The sequence below is a fragment of the Homalodisca vitripennis genome, chromosome 1 (assembly GCF_021130785.1).
Source record: "Homalodisca vitripennis isolate AUS2020 chromosome 1, UT_GWSS_2.1, whole genome shotgun sequence".
Taxonomy (NCBI): domain Eukaryota; kingdom Metazoa; phylum Arthropoda; class Insecta; order Hemiptera; family Cicadellidae; genus Homalodisca; species Homalodisca vitripennis.
This window is the reverse complement of record NC_060207.1, coordinates 107,575,976-107,600,004: the sequence shown is the minus strand read 5'-3', so window position 1 is coordinate 107,600,004 and position 24,029 is coordinate 107,575,976. Positions and strand designations below refer to the sequence as shown.

At 32.1% G+C, this 24,029-nt stretch overlaps 1 protein-coding gene across 6 annotated transcripts; it reads right to left on the bottom strand.

The window, feature by feature from the left end:
- Positions 1 to 9,998: 9,998 nt before the first annotated feature.
- Positions 9,999 to 23,730, bottom strand: LOC124368873. 6 transcript variants are annotated; one of them, XM_046826349.1, is made up of 5 exons: positions 23,620 to 23,698; positions 21,234 to 21,391; positions 16,641 to 16,778; positions 13,323 to 13,584; positions 9,999 to 10,635 (listed from the first exon to the last, which is right to left on the bottom strand). In XM_046826349.1, the coding sequence occupies exons 3-5, from the start codon at positions 16,746 to 16,748 to the stop codon at positions 10,109 to 10,111; spliced, it is 897 nt and encodes a 298-aa protein (XP_046682305.1). In that variant the 5' UTR covers positions 16,749 to 16,778; positions 21,234 to 21,391; positions 23,620 to 23,698; the 3' UTR covers positions 9,999 to 10,108. The 6 variants fall into 6 exon arrangements, with proteins under 6 accessions (XP_046682305.1, XP_046682343.1, XP_046682315.1 ...); XM_046826387.1 differs by having other exon boundaries at positions 16,641 to 16,766; XM_046826359.1 differs by lacking the exon at positions 21,234 to 21,391 and having other exon boundaries at positions 23,620 to 23,730.
- Between the last annotated feature and the right edge of the window lie 299 nt (positions 23,731 to 24,029).

The window sequence follows — 24,029 nt, the reverse complement described above, 5'->3', positions numbered from 1 at the left end:
TTAAATTTTTGTTCAATTTTATTTTTGAAACAAGAAGTTAAGTTTAATTTAATTTATTTTATTTGAAAGAAGAAAACCTTTTATTGAGAAAACTTTTACAGCAAAAGTGGTTATGTAAGCTTATGGGAATTAAATCGAAATATCCAACAAGTACAAGGATCATTGTTTTAAGTCCAATTTAATTGCAAATTACTGAACTGCTAATTAATAAACAAGTTTTAAAGTGATTTGAGAAATTATTTTCCTGTCTATCTACCCGAAACAAATGTAATTAATTAGTTTTGAATCTGGATAATTAGGTGAAATTAAACTAATAAAAAAATGATGTAAAGGGATTTTGTGAAACTTGCGGGTCTCTCTACAGTTATGTTACAAATGTTAAATTAGCAATAGTTTAGATTTGTAAATATGACAAATATATAAATCTTATGTTATAATACAGAAGATCCAGTGATTCTGATTCTGCTTCAGGAGGATCAGTTTATAGTTAGTATGAACTATAACGTTTCCCCCTTCTGTATACATTAATCAAATGAGAATGCTAGAAATCAGAAAATGCAGAATTGAAAAAGACCTATTTATATTTGTTTTGAATAAATTATTTAATTTACAATCTAAAATGTTTATCGTGTTATCAACAATATGATTGATTATTAGTCAGCCTCAAAAATTTTTATATTATAAACATTTGATTTTTAACATTTTCATCATAAACTATTCTTTGTGGTTTTACTTTATATAATGCTGTAGGTGAGAATTTTCTAACTAGAAAAGTAAAAGGATTTCACGCACATAGAATTTTCAAACAATTTTCTAGTTTATTACTAGGAGTGACATTGCTCACCTAACACAGAGATGCCACCACAGAGCGCCCAGATGACGAGACTCATACCCACGGAACCTGAGTGTACCAGCACGATCCCAGGGGTGATGAAGATTCCAGAACCTGGCAATCATCTTAAATGCTTATTGTTTAATATTTACAATACGTTTGGGTAGCGTAAGTTTTAGCTGCATTACTTGATAATCACAGTCTCCTGTTATCCTGGGTGCTACCTATACTTGAGTATGTATGTCAGATTGGACATGTTGAAATGCTAAATAGGGTCCAGCTCCATTTTATTAGGATACTTGGCATCAGTCTTAGATACCCATACTTACAAACTCTTGTGTCTCAAGTTAAAAACCAGTTTAAAAAAGAACCTCTCCAATTAAGAAGAAACACTGCGATGTTAAGTTTTTGATTAAACTTGCCAATGGACTACTCCCTTGGACTTGATGGACTTGATGGGATTGCCCTGACCTCCTAAACAACCTTGATATTCCAGATCCAAGAGGTATTTGATTAAAGTATTTTCCATCAAGAATTTTAGTCCACCTACTATTCCTACAAAACTGGAATCGCTCGATTGCTTTGTATCTGTGAACTGATGTTATTGACAAACAGTTTATAGAACAAAGGGCCAATATGAGATCACTGAGATATTCCTGACAGAACTGTAAAGGCGAGAATATGCCACCATTACATTAGACAATAAATACTCTATTGGATAAGTAAGTAGCTCCTCAACTACTTTACAAGGACCCACAGATGTATCCTCCATAGATCCCTCAAGTTTTTAAAGTGCACAGAAGTAATTTACCTAATCGAGGACTTTGGAGAAGTTAAGATAGGCACAATGAACTTGAGAGGCAACAATGAAAGAATTAGTAATGTGATGTTGGTACTGGACGGTTTGCGACAGTTGATTGGCAACGCAAGATTCCGTGTTGCTTGGGACATAGGCAGTGATTGAGACAACAATAAAGATTTTCAAGCACCACACTCTCAAGAATTTTGGCAATAGCATATTGAATAGCTGTTAACCTATAATTCTTAACACTAGCCCTATGTTATTCAGGATGTCCCACGAGTAACCCAAAAAACTTCTCAGGTGGTTTCCTCTCATCACAATAATGAAAACAGTTCATATAAACATACGTCTGGAAACGCTTTGATAGCGAACTACGGCTAGTAAAAGATTTCACCTGATTTTCTGGGAAAGGATGGAAATAAAGTGAAACTGATGTTTTTATGGTGTAAATTTACAATAACAACTTGGATTCAGGTGTTGTTGTAGCAGTGTTGCCAACTCTCGATTTCTAATAAACTAAAAGCATTTCAATTGACACTGTATTTGTAGAATCTTGTTTCTCAACCTACAATTTATACTGTAAATGTTTGTAATTATTTATTTGACTGAAAAAAAAAAAATAAATTTTAAAATGTTTTGTTTTACGAAGAAAATTCATTTAATAAACAGATATTGCATTTTCTGTCTTATTTTTCATACGTGTTGATGTAATTAAACATTCAGTTTTTAAACTTTGTGTTTGTATATTATTGGCCTATTTTACATCATTCTCTTCAAGAAAGAAATTAAATTCTCTACAAGTTTTGATTAAAAAGTTTGAATGTTTATTTCCCATTTAATGAAGTGAATGTACATAAAATAAAAACAAATTATGTGTTTAGAGACAGAATTTTGCTTATTTTGTCTGATATCTCAGATATGAGTGGTCTTACAGGTCTGGGACATATTGTATTCAATTTTTCAGTTCATTTGACATAAAATGTGATAAATTTAATGCCTAACATTATGCCATAAAAAATTAGTTTTGCTTTATTTCTGTTCCTTCCCAGAAAATCGGGTTAACAGTAGTTCACTAAGAAAGCATTTCCGGACATATGTTTATATGGACATTTTCATTATTTTGATAAGAGAAAACCACCTGAGAAGTTTGTTGGGTTACTCATGGGACACCCTGTATACTAATATAGATTTGTATATTGGAATAATAAATCACATTTTGAGATGTGATGGTCAGTAGGAGGCACCAAACAACCAGATATCGATGTATTCCGTCTCAAGTTAAAAGTTGGTAGAGGCATATCAGCTACACTAAATACGGAGGTGAAAAATTTTGCAAAAAGCTCACACATCTTTGATGGATCAAGTGGATCTTGTGAGTTATAGGTCATTTTAGGGGGAATGACAGGGGAACTTTTCAGACAGTGTGTAACCAAAAAGACTATATTGTGAGGAATACTATCTTCTATCTTCCACTTCTGTGAGTCTCTTGCAATTAGAACAAATTTTACGAAAGCTTTCACGATCCAAGCAACTTAATGACATTTTTCAATGTTTGTGCAACTTTTCTTCTAGATTACGAGTTGCTACAGATCTGTACAAAACCATTTGGGGAAGTTTGATTGGCAAATTCTCTTCATAGGAGAGTTTGACTTCACAATTCTGGCCAACTGCTTAATGAAAGTGTTAAAAGCTAATTCAGGATTAAGATCTTTCAGATTTTGTTAGTTCAGAAGTTAAAGTTTACTGAAAACAGAGTCCAAATCATGTCTTTGATAGTCCATGACACTTGGATTTATGAGAAAGAGATTCTTTTCACAGCAAAATTCTTTGGTGTGACACTGGACAGTACATTAACTTAGAATGAGCACATAAAATAACTATGCATGTATGTAAGCACAAGAGTGTACGTTGTCAAATGCTAAAATGGAATGGAGGACTGGAAGATGCAATAACTGCATATTATGCGCTCATTGAATCTCACCTCAGATACGGGCTTGTTGTGTGGGGTGGCTCGTCAATGGGATATCTTAACAGAATTCTTCTCCTTCATAATAGACTATACAGGTACATGCGTGACAAATATACAACATATTTTCCTAATCCTCATAATTGAAGTATCATTGAAATAGATAGATATGTTGTAAATGACTCACAATATAATAAGCAGTGGTGATAGTTTTAGGTCGAGTGGAAATGAATTGAATAAAGTGATATGACTTTTTGATATATATTCACCCAGTAAAGAGTTGTCACTGGATGAGTCTATGGTTCTGTTTAGAGTTATATTTAAGTTTAAACAGTACATTAAGAATAAACTGTATAAATATGGAATAAAGCTAAAAATTATTGCAGACATACATTTCTCTGACAAAATTTCTTACAGAGAACAAAACCTGCATCACAGGAATTCTACGATCAAACAGAGTAGGTGTATCCAAAGATGTGGTAACTAAAAAACTGAATAAATGCGAAACAGTGGCAAAATACCATGATGGTATAATGGTAGGAAATTGGAATGATGTAAGTGAGGTTGTTTATATAAGTAATCAATATGAAAATGATATGAATCTGTTCTTGAACTGACGGGGTAGAGACAGAATGAAGCTCTTACCTATAATAGAATAAAATAATAATTATATGAGTGGAATCGATAGGAAGGATCAGCTCATGAATTATTATCCATGTGAGCGGAAGACTATGGGAGGGCACAAAAAGCTGCTGATCCACATTTTACAAATGGGTATCCTCAATGCTTTTAGTTTGTATAACAAGTTTGTTACTGGAAAGAAAATAACAATGCTGGACTGATTGGACATTGTGATAAACCTTCTACGGCCTGATAGAGAACATCAACATGAAGAGGAAGAAAGTGGGAGGAAGTGAGGCACCTATCTATAAAGCTGCCTTTGAATGGCAAAGAAATCAAAGCAAGAAAAAAGTGTAAAATGTGTTCTTGCAACGGATGAAGAAAGGATACAACATACCAGTGCAAAGCTTGTCCAGAAACATCAGCTTTGTGTCTTCAAGACTGTTTTGCGAGTTATCATCCCTAGAAGAAATGTTCTGTATATAGTGTAAAGTTGTGTGATGAATTTATTATTATTTCCATTCAGAGATGTAAACATATGGTAAGTGAAACAAATTCAATTTGTATTATCATTCTAAAATCAGGTGTTATTTGTCACTTAAAGCTCCTGGACGCGTTATCGCCTCTTCAGCACATAGCGTCAATATGTTATGCTATGTACTGACAACTCGTTTACGAGTCCATTTTTTTAAAGTGAAATTCGTAATAAAGTTTATTTTTGTACCAAAGACAAATATTTTTGTGTGTCTATACTTTCTTTTTAGTACAGATCAACTCATAGGTAAAATTGGTCAGAAGTGGATGTGTTAAAATTACTCTGAAACATACATTAACAATCTTCAATTGGAGCAACTCCACACTTAGGTTATGAAGTACCAATCTATCAATTCAGTAGTAGATCCAGAAGATGCTCTCCACTGTCCTGTTAGTGTCTACAGTATTGTAACTCACCAGGAATTTCACAAGTGTTCAGAAGCTGAACTATCACAATGCTGTTGCTATTTCATCCCTCTTACTAAAACTCTTGTATTGGCACAAGACTACAAGTTAAAACTTTGTTCCGACTACTACATTCAGTGGCTATGGGACAGATGGAATAGTCATAACACCCTGTATTCCCACGATTCCTCTGGATTATCAGTTTTAATTTAAAAGACTACAGTTCCTAGTCACACTCTGCTTTTCTATGACAGTGAAAAAAGCTCAAGGGCAATCGTTAAACATGGCTGGAGTGGATTTAAGAAGGCTGTGTTTCTCCCATGGCCAGTTGTATGTGGCCTACTCTCGAGTAAGTTCTTTTGGTAGTCTGGTGATTCTGTGACTTGAGGGTTGTACAAAAAATGTTGTGTAACAGGGAAATTTTAAGACTATAAACTTACAAATATAAATGCATAACTTATTTATTACAATATTTAATACACAGTTGTCACATGACAAACAAAGTTATGTTTGGTCTTGTAGAAAAGCATGGGTATTCTCAGCTATAGTAGGAGACATATCATTGCAAGCCTGAGTTATAGAAAATACACTTTTGTTTAATACACCTGAAATATATTGTTTAAACTTCGTATGAGTACAGAAGATCTTATAGGTTTTTGAGATCCACCTATTTTTTTATTAGTACATTTTCAGGCTTATTTAGGTAACTGTATACATGTAATCTGGCTGTTTTTTGTTGTAACACTTGTTCACATCTCTGCTGACCGCAGCTCATGACTTAGACAAGCTAATAATCATCAATGTACCAGTGGCTGCTTTAATGGTTCTGTAAAATGACCTAATTTAATATTTATAATTAATATCCCTTCCTTTAAGAATAAAATTGAACATATCTCAGTATTGATTTAGAGGTGATAGCATAATTATATACAATTACAAACATAAGCCTCTAACTTCAAAATAAAAAAGATATGCATAACATTTTTATACTTCCCATTTAAATGTTGTTGACTTTGGTCCAAAGTTGTACAACGGTCTGCACTGTAATCTTAAATTGATCAAAGGTTGCAATTTTAAAGTTAAGCTTAAGAAACATTTATTTATGCTTAAGTGAAATTTTTGTTCTGGTAATTGTTTTAAATGAAAAACAGATATATGGTAATCGATCACAATAAATGCCTGTTTATTTTATTTATTTATTAGAAAATAAAACAAGTTATACAATTTGTTAGAATATTCTATATATTGCTTGAGTTTTTTTTATCCTTTGTGTACATAATGCAAATATTTCAAAAGCCACTTTTTTCAAGTCTCTGTCATAATGCAAACCAAGAAAATAATTACATTCCATATTTTTGCCTCACTCTATAAATTTTGTCATCAAATAAAGTTATATACATTTTGTAAGCAAATAAATCATTATAAACAAACATTAATAAACTAATTGTGATTTAAGTTATATGCTACTATCAGATTGCACAAAATGCATTAAAACTGTCAATGCTTTGGTTTAGGACAGGTACTTATACAACACTTCTATACTGTAAGTGCAGTTATATTATACTCAATATCTGTAATCACTTTATTGTTTTGGTGTATTTCTGACACAGAATTTAATTTTTTAACCTAGTGTGAGGCAACAGTTGTCAAATAATTGTTTGTTACTTAAATCTTAGTTTTTAAAATTCTGTAAATTACACAAAATATGTTCAGCAGGCAGCAAAAATGTTGTGTTTTTATTCTTCCAAAAGATTTTTAAAAGGTACTCAAAATGAAGAAAAATTGAAACATTAAATATCAATGTTCTAGGTATTTGTTTAAAACAATTTTCTGTTTTATTGACGAACAAAACTAAATTGAATTGTTTTCATTCTTAAATTAGAAGCATAATTTAAATCCATCCTAATTGATCTCTTACCGATTGTGCCATTGACAATGAGGTTCACAGAGGAAATCAGGCTGAGTTCTCGCTTCAGTTGTGGTTTTTTTCGACCGAAATATCCCACTGAGTCGCTCAAAACTCCTTCTTGCAAACTCAATCCCTGGCACACTGAGATGACTGGTGATGCTGGACAAGCTGTGAGCTATATTAGGAATACTTAGTCTGGACATGGTGTTTCCTCAGATGCTGCCGTTACAATGGCCTTATCACTATGTTATCAGATTACATTTGGTCCACCGTGTCACTAACGCTCACTACTTGATGTCACCCTAATGTTACTAATTACTACATAATAAATAAATCATCCTATCATTACTGATAAAACTAACCAATTATGCAGATTTGAGAGATAGTGGAACCTTGTATATTTTAAATGCTCATAATTGATGACATTTCGATATGATTTAAAGTGAAGATAAATTCAAAATATGCTAATTATGTTAAATGTTATTATAATAAAAATCCTAGTTATTTTAGATATGGTTTGCATTTTTATCTGTTGATTTTAATACTTTTTTGTACAGTCTCTGAAATACATAGCTCTTTACAATGTAGTCCATGTGTACTGCATACACAATTCTCTGTATAGTAATTATACGATAAAAACACAACTACTTATGTGTCATTGACATGACTTACTTTCTTATTTCTTATGCCACCAAATGTTTTCTTCTATATTTAAGTTAGTATAAAAAAGTTATGTATATGTTTTTAGAAACAACTTTTAATAAAAAGATCTATTCACAAAAATATTCTTCTAAATAGCTATAAAAATCTCACAACCAACTGTTAACACTTTTTAACAAATATTTTAGTAAATTTTCTAATTTATTTATCTGTGATATAATTGTAATTATGTGTTTTTGCACAATGGAACTTTGAAAGCCAATAAGATTTTGTTTTAGAAAGATACCATGTAATACAGTGCATGTATTATCATGGATGTTGTATGAAAACTCTGTGCCCTTCCAGACTAATTAAATGTAAATCATTGATTTGTTTAAGTGATATAATAGACATCCTAGTGAATTTTACAGAATTTGTATTCAAAATGATAAATATTTCCATAATCCAACAAATTTATTGTAAATATGCCATTATCTTATTCTACTGAACTTTCATAATAAAACATAATTCATTGAACTTTCTAAATTATTGTATTTCACATTATACTTAATGTAGTAATAACAATAATTCTTCCATATGGTCAATTAACAGATTCGTTCTTGACAGTTAGCCAATAGTGTTAGATCCGTAACCAGTTTAGATTCCAAGTAAAACAGCAGGTTCTTTAGTGTTCCTGGACTATAAGTTAATTACTTTTTAAGAATCACCCAACGTAAGATTGTAACAAGTTTATGACAAATTCACATTCATTCTCCACACTGCAACTTTACCTGTTTGTGTCAATCAACTACAATTTCACTTGTTTGGGTAAATTAAAAGAACAACCAAAACACAACTGGTTGTGTTATTACAACTATCACATTCTGTTTTATAATTTGTTAATATTGAAAATAAAATGAGACTTTAAAAGAATGTATGTAGGGTATTTACAGTTTCTTTTGAAATAACTAAAATATTTCTACTATGTCAAAATGAAAATTTTATGGTAAGAGTATACAATAATGTTCACTAATAACATAATTGAATGCTCTAATGGCCACACTGAACGTGCTTAATGGACCAGATATAAACTAATTGTAATTGGACAAGACAACCAAACATTTTCCACTTCAAATTCTATGGCTCTCCTCCTTTACTCTAGTTGTTTAAAATGATTGTTTTACCCATAATTAAATACAAGTATAACAGTTATTATGTGAATAGGACAGGCTACACAATGACCAAATTACACTATAGTGAAGTTTTTTGTTTTATTATAGTACAAGCCAGGTAGTGTTCCTCAACAATTATATTTAATATGTCCATTATAATACGTGATAGGGGCAAACATTTGTTATCTCCAGAATAGTTACCTATATTCGATAGGAACCTGCTGAAAGTAAAATCACTCTAGCTGTGGTTGGTTGCTTGTGCTACTGAAGTAAACACCCAGCTATTCATCGTTTACTACCGCCATAAATTAAGATCTCTTACAAAGAATTGGTAATTCATTGGATTAAAAAATGACTAGACCAACATGTAGCATTCCATCAAATTCTGTTTTCCATGTAAAGCTATTGTGATTCACAAAAAATGTCAATGTATAAGTGGCTTAGGAATTTCTATTAAGGTTGCACAAACAATGTAGATGGCCTTGAGAATGAATCAGTCCAACTACTTTTATAACAGATGAAAATATCTATGAGATTATGAAAACAGTCAAATTACCATTGATGCTGCCTCTAGTCTGTAAGTATGTTCACGATACTCAACTTCATGATTTGAAAATGAATTTCTTTACAAATGATTTTGAAAATGTAATTTCTTTAATAAAAAGAAATAAGAGAAAAAATCTCTTGGGTCATGGCAAAAAGTAAAGTTCAAATATCTTATGTTATCAGGCGAAGTTAGGGCTAAGAAGCCCTCTCTCAAATTTAACCTGGGGACCAACGGCTAAAAAGTGACTTCCGAACCAATGGCTGGATATTGCTGACATGGTGAATGAACATAGAACTTCTTGAAGACAACCTGACCGGTGTTATGGTACGATCACAAAATGTCAGTCATAATGCTCTAAAGACAAGACGGATTTCAATATATAGTTGCTCGGCATTTTCACCAGCATTGCTGTAAGCTGTAGACAGAAATTTCTCCTCTGCTTAAACATACACAATCATTACAGAAACTATTATACTCTCCTCAGATCATTATTGTATAAACTATTATTTAACATATATTTGTAAATAATGGTACCAGCAATTAATGATAAACACAGGAAACTAATTTAACATTTTCCTTTTTTAAGAAATGTAATTATTAAAATAATCATTAAAAATAACATGTTGGAGCTTAAAAATAATCATAGCAATAATGTAAGCATGGTAATAATCACTATTTTTGTTATCTATTTAAGAAAGAGCTCCATTCAGGAAAATGAGTGAGGAGACAAAGTGTTTGCATTGGTTTCTTTTCAAGATTTTGTCGCAAAATAGAGACAACAGTTGAGAGTGTCAAAGCTCCCACACTTGCAGCAATATGTGGGAAAATCGTTGATTTGATGTCCAAAAGGGAAACTATACTATGAAGCTCAGCCGGATAGAGAAGCACAAAATCTCTCTTGCTTTCCATACACTTTAACCTGACTTTGCTTATAAAACTGACAACAATGGTGACACAGCCTTCGTACAGCCGAGTTGCACCCACAATCCTCTGCAACCACATGTTTAGCACACTAGTCACTGTACAAAATATCCTTGTTGAGTTACTGCTCCAGTAAACGAGTCTATCAAACTTTTCATGTGTCCAAACACAACTGGGTTTTATACCTTGGAGTGATTCTTTAAATACTTCAAAAACATCTTCTTCCAAATATTTAGGCTTGCTTTGTATGAAGTCTTCTACCAAACTGATGGTAAAAAATTTTAGTCCTGAAAGAAGAGTAAAGTAAATTAAGTTTACAGTACTAAAGTATGTTAGAAGTATATACAAGTGGTTTGACATTTAGGAGAGTTTGCACTTTTGATTTTAAAGTTATTATAGGTAGGCAAACATATTTTAATGCTATTTTTTATCGAGAAACAATGGAAAATGTAGATTTTTAAATCAACCTAAAAGTTCTAAGGTAATATTTACTAAAGTTACAATGTATGTACATTTAATAAAAAATCATTAACTTGCTAGAATTTGAGAATCTTAAGTATGAAATTGGATTATTGAATGCCAAAAACTAATAATTAAATAAAAGTCAAACGTTTTTAATAAACCCATTATTGTTGATCGATATATCCGCTTAAAGATACTTTCTTCCTGAATATGATATGTTCTTACTTTTTAGTAAAGTGAAAATTTGTGATGATCATGGCTCAAAATACACAATAATTATGTCCCATATTTTTGAAAAATTGAAATTATTAAATAATAATTCAAGATATAATAATGCCAAAATAATAATTGAATGGCATATTAAATTAAAGGCATTTTATTTCTAAATATAAAAATGTCAATTGTAGTAAATAAAAGGTTGAGGTTGCCAAAGGCTAACATGAAAAAAATATTCACTTTAGTAACCAAGTTTAGTATGTACTTTGGTGAAGGATGAACAAAAAGGAAAAAGTAATTTAAAGCAATACATATAACAAAAAAGCAATGTACCTTAGTTCACAATGGATTTGTAATTGTTAAACCAAAAAATGACTGGACACGATGTGCCAGGATTGCGACATTCCGCTTTGTGTCCAACTGTTTTCGCGCCTTTCATACCATCAAAGATTTCTGAGAAGACTTGTGTACTGTTACTAACTTGTACCTAACCTGTACAATAGAGCAGGTCTAGCAAGAGCCGTGGGCCAAAGATGCGCAGTAGCCTAGAGGTCAGATGTAGGAGTGGGGGTAGCAGCCGGTTCAGTTCACTGCTGTCAGGCGTTGGAGTCGTGTCCTTCCGTTGTGCTGACATTTAGCGTTCACATGGCCGTGCTGTCGTTGTAGGTGTTATATAGTGGTTGTTTTATTGTTGTTTGTACTCATATTAATATGGAAGCTCAGCAGCATCGTAAACTAATTGGTGGACGAAAAGTATTGGATAGCCATAGTCGAGAAATCATTGCAAATGTGTAAAAATTTATGAAATGTGAAGCTGAAATTGGAGCTGCAATACATTTAAAACAAATTCAATGTCATGTAGCGGAAGCCACGGGTGTATCACTGACGTCTGTGAAGAGAATTATTGCAGAAAGTAGAACCGTTGTTCAGACTGAAACCCAGTTTTATACGCCAAATAAAAAAAGACATAGAGTAAAGAACAAAACGGAGTTAGATGAGTTTGATTTATGCGTTGTCAGGTGAACTGTAAATGGGTTCCACAAAATCAATGGCGAACGGCCAACAGTAAAAACTCTATTACCAGCTCTCAGAGAAAAAATTAATTTTACAGGGAGTAAATGGGTCGTTAGGTAAGAGTTTTACACAAGCTAAACTTTCACTGGAGGAAATCAGTTAATAACAGGAAAGTATTGGTTGAAAAAACTGATATAAGGGAACTACATTTAAAATATTTGAGAAATATCCAGAATTATCGATCGGAAGATAGGCCAGTAATCTATATGGACGAGGCCTACGTTCATTCTACACACACAAAACCCTTGAGTTGGAGTGATGGAAGCGAGGCAGGTTTAAAAACCCCTATTAGTAAGGGCGAGAGAATAATAATTGTTCATGCCGGTAACGAAGATGGCTTTGTAAATAATGCACTATTGACGTCCATTTCTGGGAAAAAAAAACAGGGGACATCATGGTGACATGAATTTCAGCAACTATGAAAAATGGATACGGACACAATTAATTCCTAACATACCCCAAAACTCTGTTATTGTTATTGATAATGCACCCTACCACAATGTGCGTTAACAATGTGCAATGTGCAATAGAACAGTGGAGTTCTCGTGTGATATAATTACTAATATTAAGGTATAAGTAGTTATGACTGCATTTAGAATGTCGTATCTGTGAATAGTGGTTGCTTGTGAGCACGTCGGCGCGGCTCGGTGAGGCCAGGCGGCTCAGTGCTTCCCTCCCTCTCGCCCCACTCCACATTTCCCTCTCGCGCCGGTCACGGCTCTTGCTAGACCTGCTCAGTTGTACTTTAGTATGTTTATGAGAAAATACTGAATATTTGGTCTTATTTTCATATTTTGTAAATATAATAACTTTTGTGCATGATTAGATTAATTTCTATATAAATACAAAAAACCTCAAAAGCGTTTAATTGAGTGTTTTTCATAACACATCTATTACAATAAACCCAAATAAAAAAAAACAAATAAAAAAAAAAACTAACTTTTTAAAACACTCTTACTGAGAAAAAACCCACCAGTCAAAGGGTTAATGAACAAAGAACACAATACATATTTTTTATTCAAAAATAAACTTTACTCATAAAATCACTCAGCTAATAGCTTTCTCTCTAGATTTGAAATATTGACTGTAGACCGTAGTTAACCAAGCTCATAAACATGAACTGAACAGTTGTTTCGTGACAGGATTAGCAATAAACTTGAAAAAGCAAAGTATAATGACAATGTATCTCTCAGTTTAACAATAAATTTCTGTCTGAACTTACCATGAAATCTCCAAAGCTGATCAAAGAAATGAGTTATGCTGTCCGAGGCAGAATCAGACAGTGAAAGTCTCAGCATCCGTTCCAGGACAGACTGCCAACGTTTATCTTGAGCTAGGCTGGTGTAATTGCGGATGAGAGACAGACCGATGGACAGGTCCAGAATCTTCTCTGCTTGTACTTGCAGCAAATAGCTCAGGTTCTGTGAAGGAGTCAGGGTTCCACAAACACACTCACTTTTGCCACAAATTAGGCGCAGCTGATTCTGGAAGATAATGAATTGTTACAAACTCCAGTCACAACAAATACTAGAGTATGTAACCGGAGAGAAATTTGTACAAGTGTACAAGTACACTTTCTATATCATTTAAGAATGTTTTCCATTCAATTTAAAATTGATTTTGGGGATCTTCTGTATGAAATCAACACACTAATTTAAAAAATTTACTTGACCACCTCACAATTTGATATGAAGGTATTCCTCATGTAGATGAGGAAAATTGCCAATTACCCCCCCCCCCCAAATATTTTAAATAGTTTCAAAGTTACTGTTATGTAATGTTTCTCAAAATCTACAAACAAAACCGAAAACACCATGTTTTGAAATCACCATAGCTTTACTCATAATCGAGCTAAGGAGATTGGAGTGGTCTCATTTTACTGTTTTAAATAATCTTTCTTTTGATGTAGAACCCAACATCCTTTGTAGTTAAAGGTTGTTTTGAAAAATCAAATTCAAATATTTTGATTTTTTTTTAAAGTGTGAAGTTTTTATAGCATGTTATTATGTAAATTCTTTCTGTAAGAATAGTAGTATCAACTTTGCAAAGTCAATGGTATCCATAATATGTATGGATGAAGGACCAGCAGGGTGCAAAATTGTCACTTTTACTTCATCTTTCTCCTTCATTCTTCTTCAACATATACATTTTTGATCATATGCAGGGGTTCTATATCCCTTTTTCCTATTTTTAGTTTTTCAGGGTACCTCCAGAGAATATTTGTATGTACATCTTTGATATACTTGAATTTACAGGGATACAAGTGTGATATTCCTGTGTTCCCTTAATAGTTACTGATTGGCTGAAATGGTTATTCATAAATTTCTCAGCTTCAACATACTCATCGTGAGTGGAGGAGGTAAAATTCCAGAAAAATACTAAACTACCCATAAAAAAAAGGAAATAAAATTTGTTCTTCATATGAACATTGTAGGATTGTTCTTTATAAAAGTCTCTTCATTGAGTCCCCAACTCAGCCATGTCTTTTTCAATAGGCAGTAGCAGAAAAATGTCATACTACCTCTACACCAAAATCTTGCTAATGATAAGTTAATAAAAGTTTGCATTTTTATATTGTGCAGTACATTCATAATAATCAGAACTATTTTTTTGCACTGACTTGAAGAATCATCTATGAGGATGGTTTAATAGATCTGGAAAAATAGAAAAAATATTGTTTTTAAAGACAAAAACTCACTTTATTTCAAGAACATGGTTATGTCAAGACATAATCTTCTTTTAAGGCTATACACTTGGTCCAACGAGTTTCCAATTTTTTCAACCCATCGGCAAAGTAGGCTTTGTCAAACTCTGCACATAGTCTGTCACAGCACCAGACACTTCCTCATTCAATGAAAACTTTTTCCCACCAAGCCAAATTTTCAAGTTTGGGAATAAAAAGAAGTCACTCTGAGCCAAATTTGGTGAATAGGGTGGACGAGGAACCAATTCGAATACCAAGTTGAGCACTTTTGCCATTGCGATAGCTGCTGTGTGGGCTGGAGCATTGTTCTGGCGAAACAGCACCTTCTTCCAATACCAATCTTGGACGTTTTTCAATGAGTTCCTGTTTAAAATGATCCAGAAGAGCAGCATAATAGGGCCCAGTTATGGAGGCAGGATCTGCCTTTTTTCCAAATAATCTATCAGGATTTTACCCTGAGAATTTCAAAAGACAATGGCTACCACCTTTCCAGCTGACAAAACAGACTTCGCCTTCTTTGGTGCACTTTCCCCCCCACTCTACGTCCATTATTTTTATTGTTTTTTGGTCTCTAGAGTGTATTAGTGGATCCAAGTTTCACTCACAGTAATGAATCTGCGCAACAAGTCCTGTGGTCTGAGTAGAAAAGTTCTTTCATATCTGTTTGTGGTCTAAAGTTAGCAGGCGCAGCACCCATCACGCACAGAGCTTCCTCATGGCTAGTTTTTCATGGAGGATGCAATGTAATCATTCATTTGAGATGCCTACAATGTCAGCTATCTCACGAACTTTTAATCTTCGATCTTCCATTAATTTATCATGCACCTTATCAATGGTTTCCTGTGTGGTAACTGTAAAGGGCCAACTGGAGCGTGCTTTATCTTCCGTGCCTCTCCGATTACATTTAAACTCATTGTTCCAAAAATAAATGGTATTCAATGTTGTGCAGAACCAACATGGACTTCATCCAACTCGGATTTGACCTGTGCAGCTGTCCAACCCTTCAAATGAAAATATTTAATGACCACTTGAAATTAGTTTTTCTCCAGCCTAAGGAACTAACTACGCAGTTATCACTTTAGCTGGCTGCCAAAAATCAACTAATAACAGCTACCATTCCGAACATGCTGTAATATCTGTGGAAATATCAGGCTTAACAACAAAAGTGTAGGTTCCGAAAATTTCCTGCTCTTTCATACAAATTTACTAAACTTATCAAACCGCCATCGTATATCAGTTTCCTGATTATTTATTATTTATGAGTAGCTCCTTGAATTTTCGAATAAAGTGCATTATGAAATAACAAAAAATTTCAACTAAAAACAATTATTTTGTGTATAACTAAATAGCTGTCTGAGGTACAACCCTCTTTTAAGTCCCTAAGTTATAATTATGATAATAATTACCATCATAATGAAATTAAGTAAAGTACATAGTAACTTATAACATTTTCACAATCATTTGTAAACACCCTTTCTTAAATAATTATTTAACTACAAACCCATTAGCCTCCTACTTTGAAATTTTGAGAATCACTTACCAAAAATATGAATGCCTCCCAAAAGGAAGCAATGTTGGTGAAGATATCTAGGCACTCTACTAATAAACAATAGTACAGACTATGTACTATTTGTTATGGAGGTAAATTACAAGAACCAATAGACATAATTAAATGTAATTTTTACAGTAAGTCAAACAAAGTCTGTTCTTTCTAAAAAATGTAGCTTTTTAGGTCTTCAGTAAGAAAAACTATTTCAAATATAGTGCCTCTGGATAATACCAAAGTACCTAATCTACACCTACAAAAAGAAAATTAAACAAGAGATTTGTACTTACTAATGCATTGTTTTTACTTTTGTATGAAGAATCTATGAGTTGAGCAAGGACATCGTTACAAAGATGTTCTATTTCTTCACCACTTGACATGTTCAGTACTTCCGTCATCCTGTATTAGCTCAGCATCTACAGAATATTCTGATTTACAAAAATACATGACAAATTAATAAAACAGTTTGTGGATATTATAACAACAAAAAATAAAAACAAGTAACAGATTAATTATCAATTGGAGGTTTTGTAAAATAAACAATAGCTATGAGTAGAAGCATAATTATGACTTTCCTCCCATTTTTTAAAAAGTGTGGGTTGGAGATATTACTTTGTAAAACAGAATGTAGATGAATTTATTAGTTTGCATACACTTAATAGCTATTTGTTATGAAATGAAATTGTACAGTTTTGATGAAAGTTAGGATATAAATCTAAATTATAAATAATTCATTCTGTAACAACTAATTCTAAATTGTTTATTTAAATCAACCGATTTTTAAATTTGAAGATTATAAATTATTTGTTTGTACAAAAACATGATTGATTAAAAAAGGCTCTTATGGTTAAAAAAAGTTATTTTCACTACTTGCCTAGATCATAAACTCTATTCCAATCAATGTTCATGTCTAAGTTACTGCACCTGCTGTGCACACTGTGATAAGTCGGATTGGTCACTCTCTGTTTATTATTCTACCAATCAGATGTTATTATTTATGAGTATTATTACTATTTGTTTGTTTTGTTGTGTGTGTCTTAGTGAACTGTTAATGTTACTTATGACAATGTATTTTCATGATCGAAATCTAGTAATTAAGAAACCTGAGGAAATAAATTCTTTTGCTTTAAAAGCCAAAGTCAAACTAACATTTATTTAGAACTATTATAAGTTAAATTAATTGAAAAATAATTAGTTACAAGATTGAACAATGAAAACCGAACCTTCAAGTTTTAACTTTTATAGTAGTAAGTTGTCATTTTAACAATATGTACTTTTTTATTTACCCTAAGTAAAAGTTTTAAAATATTCTACTCTTTTTTGTTTTACTCCAAATTGAAAGCTCTATGTTTAGTATATTTTGAATGTTTATATTGTAACTTGTACAAATCAAAACCTATGAATTCACTTTCTTGCAATTTTTTGTTTTCAAGGACACAGAGACTAAATTTATTATATACACAAAATATTTATTGCAAGAAAAATATCCCAGATAACAAAATAAAGATGAGGTCAAGTATGAGGTACCAAAATCAATCTACAACTGAAAGAAATTTGACTGCCAGTTCCAGAATTAAGAAGTGAATAAAAATGAGGAAAGGCCTCAAAAATGATTCCTAAAAAGGGAGACAGTTCAGTAATTCTCTACAATAGCTGTATAAACTTTTACTACTGAATTATATTACAAAGTGAATGTTAAAAAAAAATAAAATTTGAAACAATTACAAACAAGTGTTTGAAGGACGAAATAAAAGTTCCCGATATCAGATCAGAGCTGGCTTTTAGACCTCCGGTAGAAATAGAAAAACATCCCTCGAGATAGTACCTATCTTCAAGCTCAGATCACATAGGCACTTGTAAAGGTTAAATGTAACTTTTATCTATCTATAGTAGTACATTATGTACCTATCTACCTACATCGCATAATAACAAATAGTAATTAGGGACAGATTATTAATGTACAGTCGACTCTCGATAACTCGAACCTCAATAAGTCGAATTCTTTGATAACTCGAATTTTTTTTCCGTTCCCTTGAGAAAACCTGCCTAAGTCGAAAAAAAAAACCATGCGTAACTCGAATTAATTTTGCACCCGAATTTTACCTCAGTAACTCGAAGTAATAGAAAAATTACCCCTATAACTTGAAGTTCAGTAGATAAGTCGAAGTCTTTAAATACACTACCTCTACAACTCGAAATTTTCAGATCAACCCTCGCTAACTCGAAGCTGAACTAGAACTAACCCATGAACTAGAACCAAGACTTCCTAACGCTGAAGCTGAGTGGACCGTGATAAATAACGAGCTCCCGAATTTAGACTTTGATGATTTTGCAAATGTCGACGAGGGTGTTTCAGTCTACGGATCATTATCGGACCAAGACATCATCGCAACTGTAACAAGTGAAGACGTCCTCTCTGATGATGACAATGACGACGGCATGGAGCAGCCACCGGACATCACAACCAAGGAAGCCAAGGCCGCAGTGAACACTTTACGTAGCTACTTAGAACAATCAAGTGACGTACCAGACAACGTGTTCTCTGCTGTTGTTGTTATTGAGAACATTATAGACTTAAATTCTGAAAAAAGCCTTAGGCAGACAAAGATTACGGATTATTTTCAAATTTGAATTGTAAGTACGTATAAATTGTAGGCATACATTGCAGTGTGACAGTAAGTACAAATGATGTATGTAGTTACAGTACAAACATTAGTTTTGTAAAGGATGTAGGGAATAAAAAACATAGTTTATTTGTACCTCTATAACTCGAATTTTATTTTGTTTACCTCTGTAAGTCGAAATTTAGTGAAATATTACCTCTATAACTCGAACTATTCTTAAGTCGAACTATACGTAACTCGAAGAAAAAATCCGTTCCCTTGAAATTCGAGTTATCGAGAGTCGACTGTATTATTCAATTACTTTTAGGCTAATGATTATTTTATTTCACCAACACTAGTAAAATGTTATTAAAAATATTAACTTTGTAATATATTTCAATCAAAAAAATAAAGTTGATATATCATGTAATACCAATTTGTAGATAGGGACCAGGGGATTATATTGTTTGCTATATTTTATATTGTTTAATTACTATTTTATATTATTTTGTCTTCACAACTCATTTTCATTTCAAATGTCATTTAAAACATTCAGTTTGTAAAACATTTCAATAGTAGAAAGATTGGTTGATATAATTTTATAGAATTAATGAAAACCCTTCAATGTAAAGAATTTATAATTATGTATTCTACCAAAACATTTGCTACAACACATAACAGCCAAATGTATTCTTAAGTTTTGAGGAAATTAAGAAAACCTCGCTATCACACACATGTACACAGATCCACCCTACTGTCCTATCCGAGACTCTACCTCCCTACTCAAGGTCTAACAGCCATACCTCAGTACTTAAAAGGCATTTTTTCATTTTTCAGGGAAATATTTTTTTACGCCTTTCCTCATTTTAATCCATTTTCTCCACTTTGCAAACAGATATAGTGTAATAATCAAATTAACTATCAATTATAGAAATATTTAAACTATTGAATATAAAAACATTTGACCTACAGATATTCATATTAATAATTGGCAGCTGTTTTTAATTTACATAATAAGTTTTATTTTAGATAGTTCAAACTAAGTTAATTCAAACAAAGTTAACTCTTTTACGTAACGAGTAATGAAATCAGCAGGAACAATTTTGATGACCATGCAGTTTTGTGTCAAAATGTATTTTTAACATTGAACAACATTTCAAATGGCTTCAAGGTAAATATCTTGCGCCTTTAAATCCACTCTAAGTTTGGTTTAACGAATATGTTAACAATCATGTACTATTAGTTGGAACCAAACCTACTATGACTTTATAGTAAATGAATGTAGTTTTGACGTTATCGGATCGGTGTGTGTGCAGAAATAACATTGCAGATTAACTATCGTTTTGTAGAGAGGTTTGTTTTGTATGATCATAAAAATATAGCTTCACTATAATACAATCCTAAAAGCCTAACATAATAAGGTTCGACATTATTGTTTCAAATTAGTTCATACAAAGTAAAATCATGTATATGGTGTAGCATTTACTACATAGGCAATTTAAAATGTACTTATTACATATTGATGGGGAGAAATTATATGCAAAAATATTTAGAAGTTAATTAGAGATGTTACAATATAGGTAAATTGAATTATGTAATTTCTCAAGAAAGGGTTGGCGGATGTAGGAATGGTTATTACTAGTAACTTTGAAATAATATTAAAATGAAAAACTTTACTCTGAGCTATTATACTGGTATCGAAATTGTCTTTTGAAAACTTGGGTTAGTTATTAAGTGAATTCAAATCTTCTTATTTCCTTTTTGAAAAACAATTTACACAATATCCCTGTAAAAGAAAGCTACCATTAGTAAACAACAAAACTCTAATCCAAAAATTGATATTCGACTTTAAGGTAATAAGTCCTTTACACTACTAATGACTCAACAACCCTTTCTGCAAAAATAACAAATAAGACAGGATCGTTTAGTCTACAGGTTGTTGATACAATGACCATATTTTGATATTTAAGATTTTCTACATAGGTTCGTTGTTACAACAACCCACTAAATTGAATGAAAAGGGTCAATTACTCAACTGGGTTCGTAGCAACACTACTTTTTGTCTGAATATTTCAAAAGATGGGTCATTGTCTCAAGGAGCCTAAATTATATTGTACGTTTATATTGAGAGAACCAGGTCTTTTACTCAACAATTTTTTGTGTCAATGGACCAAAATGTAGCAATGTATAAGCAATGTGAAAAAGGGTCATAGCAACAACAACCTATTTTCAATTCAATGGATAAAATATAGTAAGAGGGTTGTTGAGACAACGACCTACTTTTAGCAGTTCAGAGGATCTATTAGTCAACTGGGTTCTATATGTAAACTGCATGCAGCCAGACAATGTGGAGAGAAGTTCCTGTGAAGTAGTTGTATGGCACTTGGTGTTGCACACGTATTGGTGTAGCGTACATATTCTCTTGCCACTATAAATTTCTAAAGTAACAGTTTTGTGTTAATTTAAAACTATATTAATACAAACCCCTTTTAACAGAGACAGATAAACTTTATAAGCAGTTATGCTAAACCTTACCAACTAAGAATTATAAAAATGTAATACAAATAGCTTTTAAAATGGAAATTGTAATGACAAATAGCAGTTCTAAATATTAAGAATACAGATCTAATTAGTAATAGTAATTAAGAATGACACATCATTTTAAAAGTAATAAGCAATTTACCTTATATCAAATGAATTATTAAAACTAACATTTCCATATCTTAAAACTTACATTTTTACAAATTAGTTTGATTCTCTATATAAACTTTAAAATCCATGATAAATAATTAAAAAAATTGTTTATATGTACATATAAATTAATTAATACAATTTAAGTGTTGTTCATTTTCCTATTATGGTCATGAACTCCTCTTCTAATTTTAACATGTTATTAACTCGATCTATATCTCTTAATTTATAAATAGTTAACTTTGTGGATTGAATAAAGTTGATACTTGAAGTTTAATAAATGCACTGAATATTAATATATAATTTTTCTTACAAATATATGCTGATTAATAATGTTTGAGGTGATAAGAAGTCATGGAGAGTTTCGTTAGAGGATTAACTTCAAGATTTATCATATTAAAATCTAATCGTATTTAGTAGTCTAAGGATAATCTTAAATGTAAGCATAGGTTATGTGGCTACCATCACTCATATTCATATTCCTTGTAGAATATGAATTACATGAGGAGAACTACATTTCGGCTATGCCAACAAACGTGTTGTCAATAAATATTTTTAAAAGCGTTCCATAATAGTGTTTCTTTGCAGGCAAACTGTTTAAAAAAGCACATCCGGCTCACATCCTTCAGAATGTTGGGTTGTTTCGGGGGGTTTTCTATCTCCATTTTGAACCAATTTAGTACCACCACGACAAAGTCAAGTTTTACACTGAACCTTATTCCAGCACTTTTCTTCACAGATACAGCATAAAACTAGTTATTCCCATTTCAAAACAACTTCCCGCATTTAACGCCTACACTACACACTCAATAACTTCTTCCTAGATTTTAAAAATACACTCACAAACAGACCTACTCCTTACAGAAACTAGAGCTAGACTGCTCCATAACTGGGTGAGCAATTAGAAGATGTGGGAGCATTTTTGAAGCCGTGTGAAAACAGAAGTCATTGCTCGGTAGCGGCGATTCACAAAAGTTCTATATTTTCGTGTGTTTTGTCTACCGGTTTAAGTTTTTTTGTCTGAATGGATTTCTGTGCATTTTGGGTATCTGATTGAACTAATAATAAGGAATTACATGAGATAAAACCAATAAAGGACACCCGTATACAATATTTTCTAAATTTGAATGAACTAATAATTTAATTACGATAAAAATCACAATGTGAAAAAATACAACACATGCCTTGCAGAACAAAAATATACACCAATCTAATGAATTATAAACTATTTATCCTTACTTCAATAGATATTATATATATCTGTGACTTATATAAAAAATATATATATATTACTTGATAAATTTTAATAGACAACAGTTTACTGTTTTTCAATGTATTAAATTATTTAAAATCTTCCAGAATAAATATCTAAAAACTATTGAAAGAGTAAAACCATTTCGGACATTTTCCATCGGTTATACTTAAAAAAAATGGAACACTACCTTTCGTCTTCAAGAATTGGAATTTGCTCCTTTTTATATGTCAAAACGCTTGTTCTGCTGTCAAATATTAATTACCATATTCAAGTTAATCACCACATATTAATTTTTGTTTCCTTTACATAATGCATTAGGTTTTTTTACATTTTTTGAAAAGGATTGCCTCCGATTCTCGAAACAGTGTTCTAATTTTTATCATATAACAAAGGCTAATGTCTAAAATCCTGTTAGTTATTCTTACGTCTTCTCTAATAAAATATTAATCGCAATAATCCAAATCCTAATTAAAAATGTTAAAGTGCCTTTGTTTGTTTGTTTTGCTTTCATGCTAAACTATTTAACTGATTGTAGGCTAGTTAACTTCATGTAAGGTTTGAATTAGTGATAAAAAGTATACTAGCCTTCACACACGTATGAGAAACAGTCTTTCATTGTAGGTTATGTCTTTGTAAAAATAATGCAAAACATAAAAACTAAATTTATTTTTGGGTTGTCGATATGAAACACATAATATTTAAAACTGTAAGATAACTTACATGACATTTGGCTTATCCCGGCATTCATAACATCTGATCTAAGGTACAATCAACATTTGAACTCAAGAATATCAGCTGATCAAATTTGGAATCGGGAAGAGGAAACTCAGGTCATAGACAGCGGAGTAAAAACTAGAATACCTGTATGCTGTATATTATGTATCTAGGAGATACTATATGAAATTACATGTGAAAAATCCGATTTACGTTCGAATAAATAATAAAAATGTAGGTCCATTCCATATGGTACCGATGGAAATTTAGACAGAACAGTTAGTACCGAAATCCTAACTTTTCTTGATTATTGTTGAATGCACTATACCGATCATGAATCACGATGTTGTGGCCCCCAATATGGTTGACCTCAGTGGGAAGAAGCACCCTGTTAGTGAACTTGTTGGGGAGCGTGA

Bases quoted from the DNA above. Each gene is read 5' to 3' on its own strand.
- LOC124368873 (XM_046826359.1), bottom strand. From the start codon at position 16,748: ATGACGGAAGTACTGAACATGTCAAGTGGTGAAGAAATAGAACATCTT. The intron at 13,585-16,640 runs GTAAGTACAAAT...ATTATCTTCCAG, and splicing joins AAAGTAAAAACAATGCATTA to AATCAGCTGCGCCTAATTTG. The intron at 10,636-13,322 runs GTAAGTTCAGAC...CTCTTCTTTCAG, and splicing joins TCAGCTTTGGAGATTTCATG to GACTAAAATTTTTTACCATC.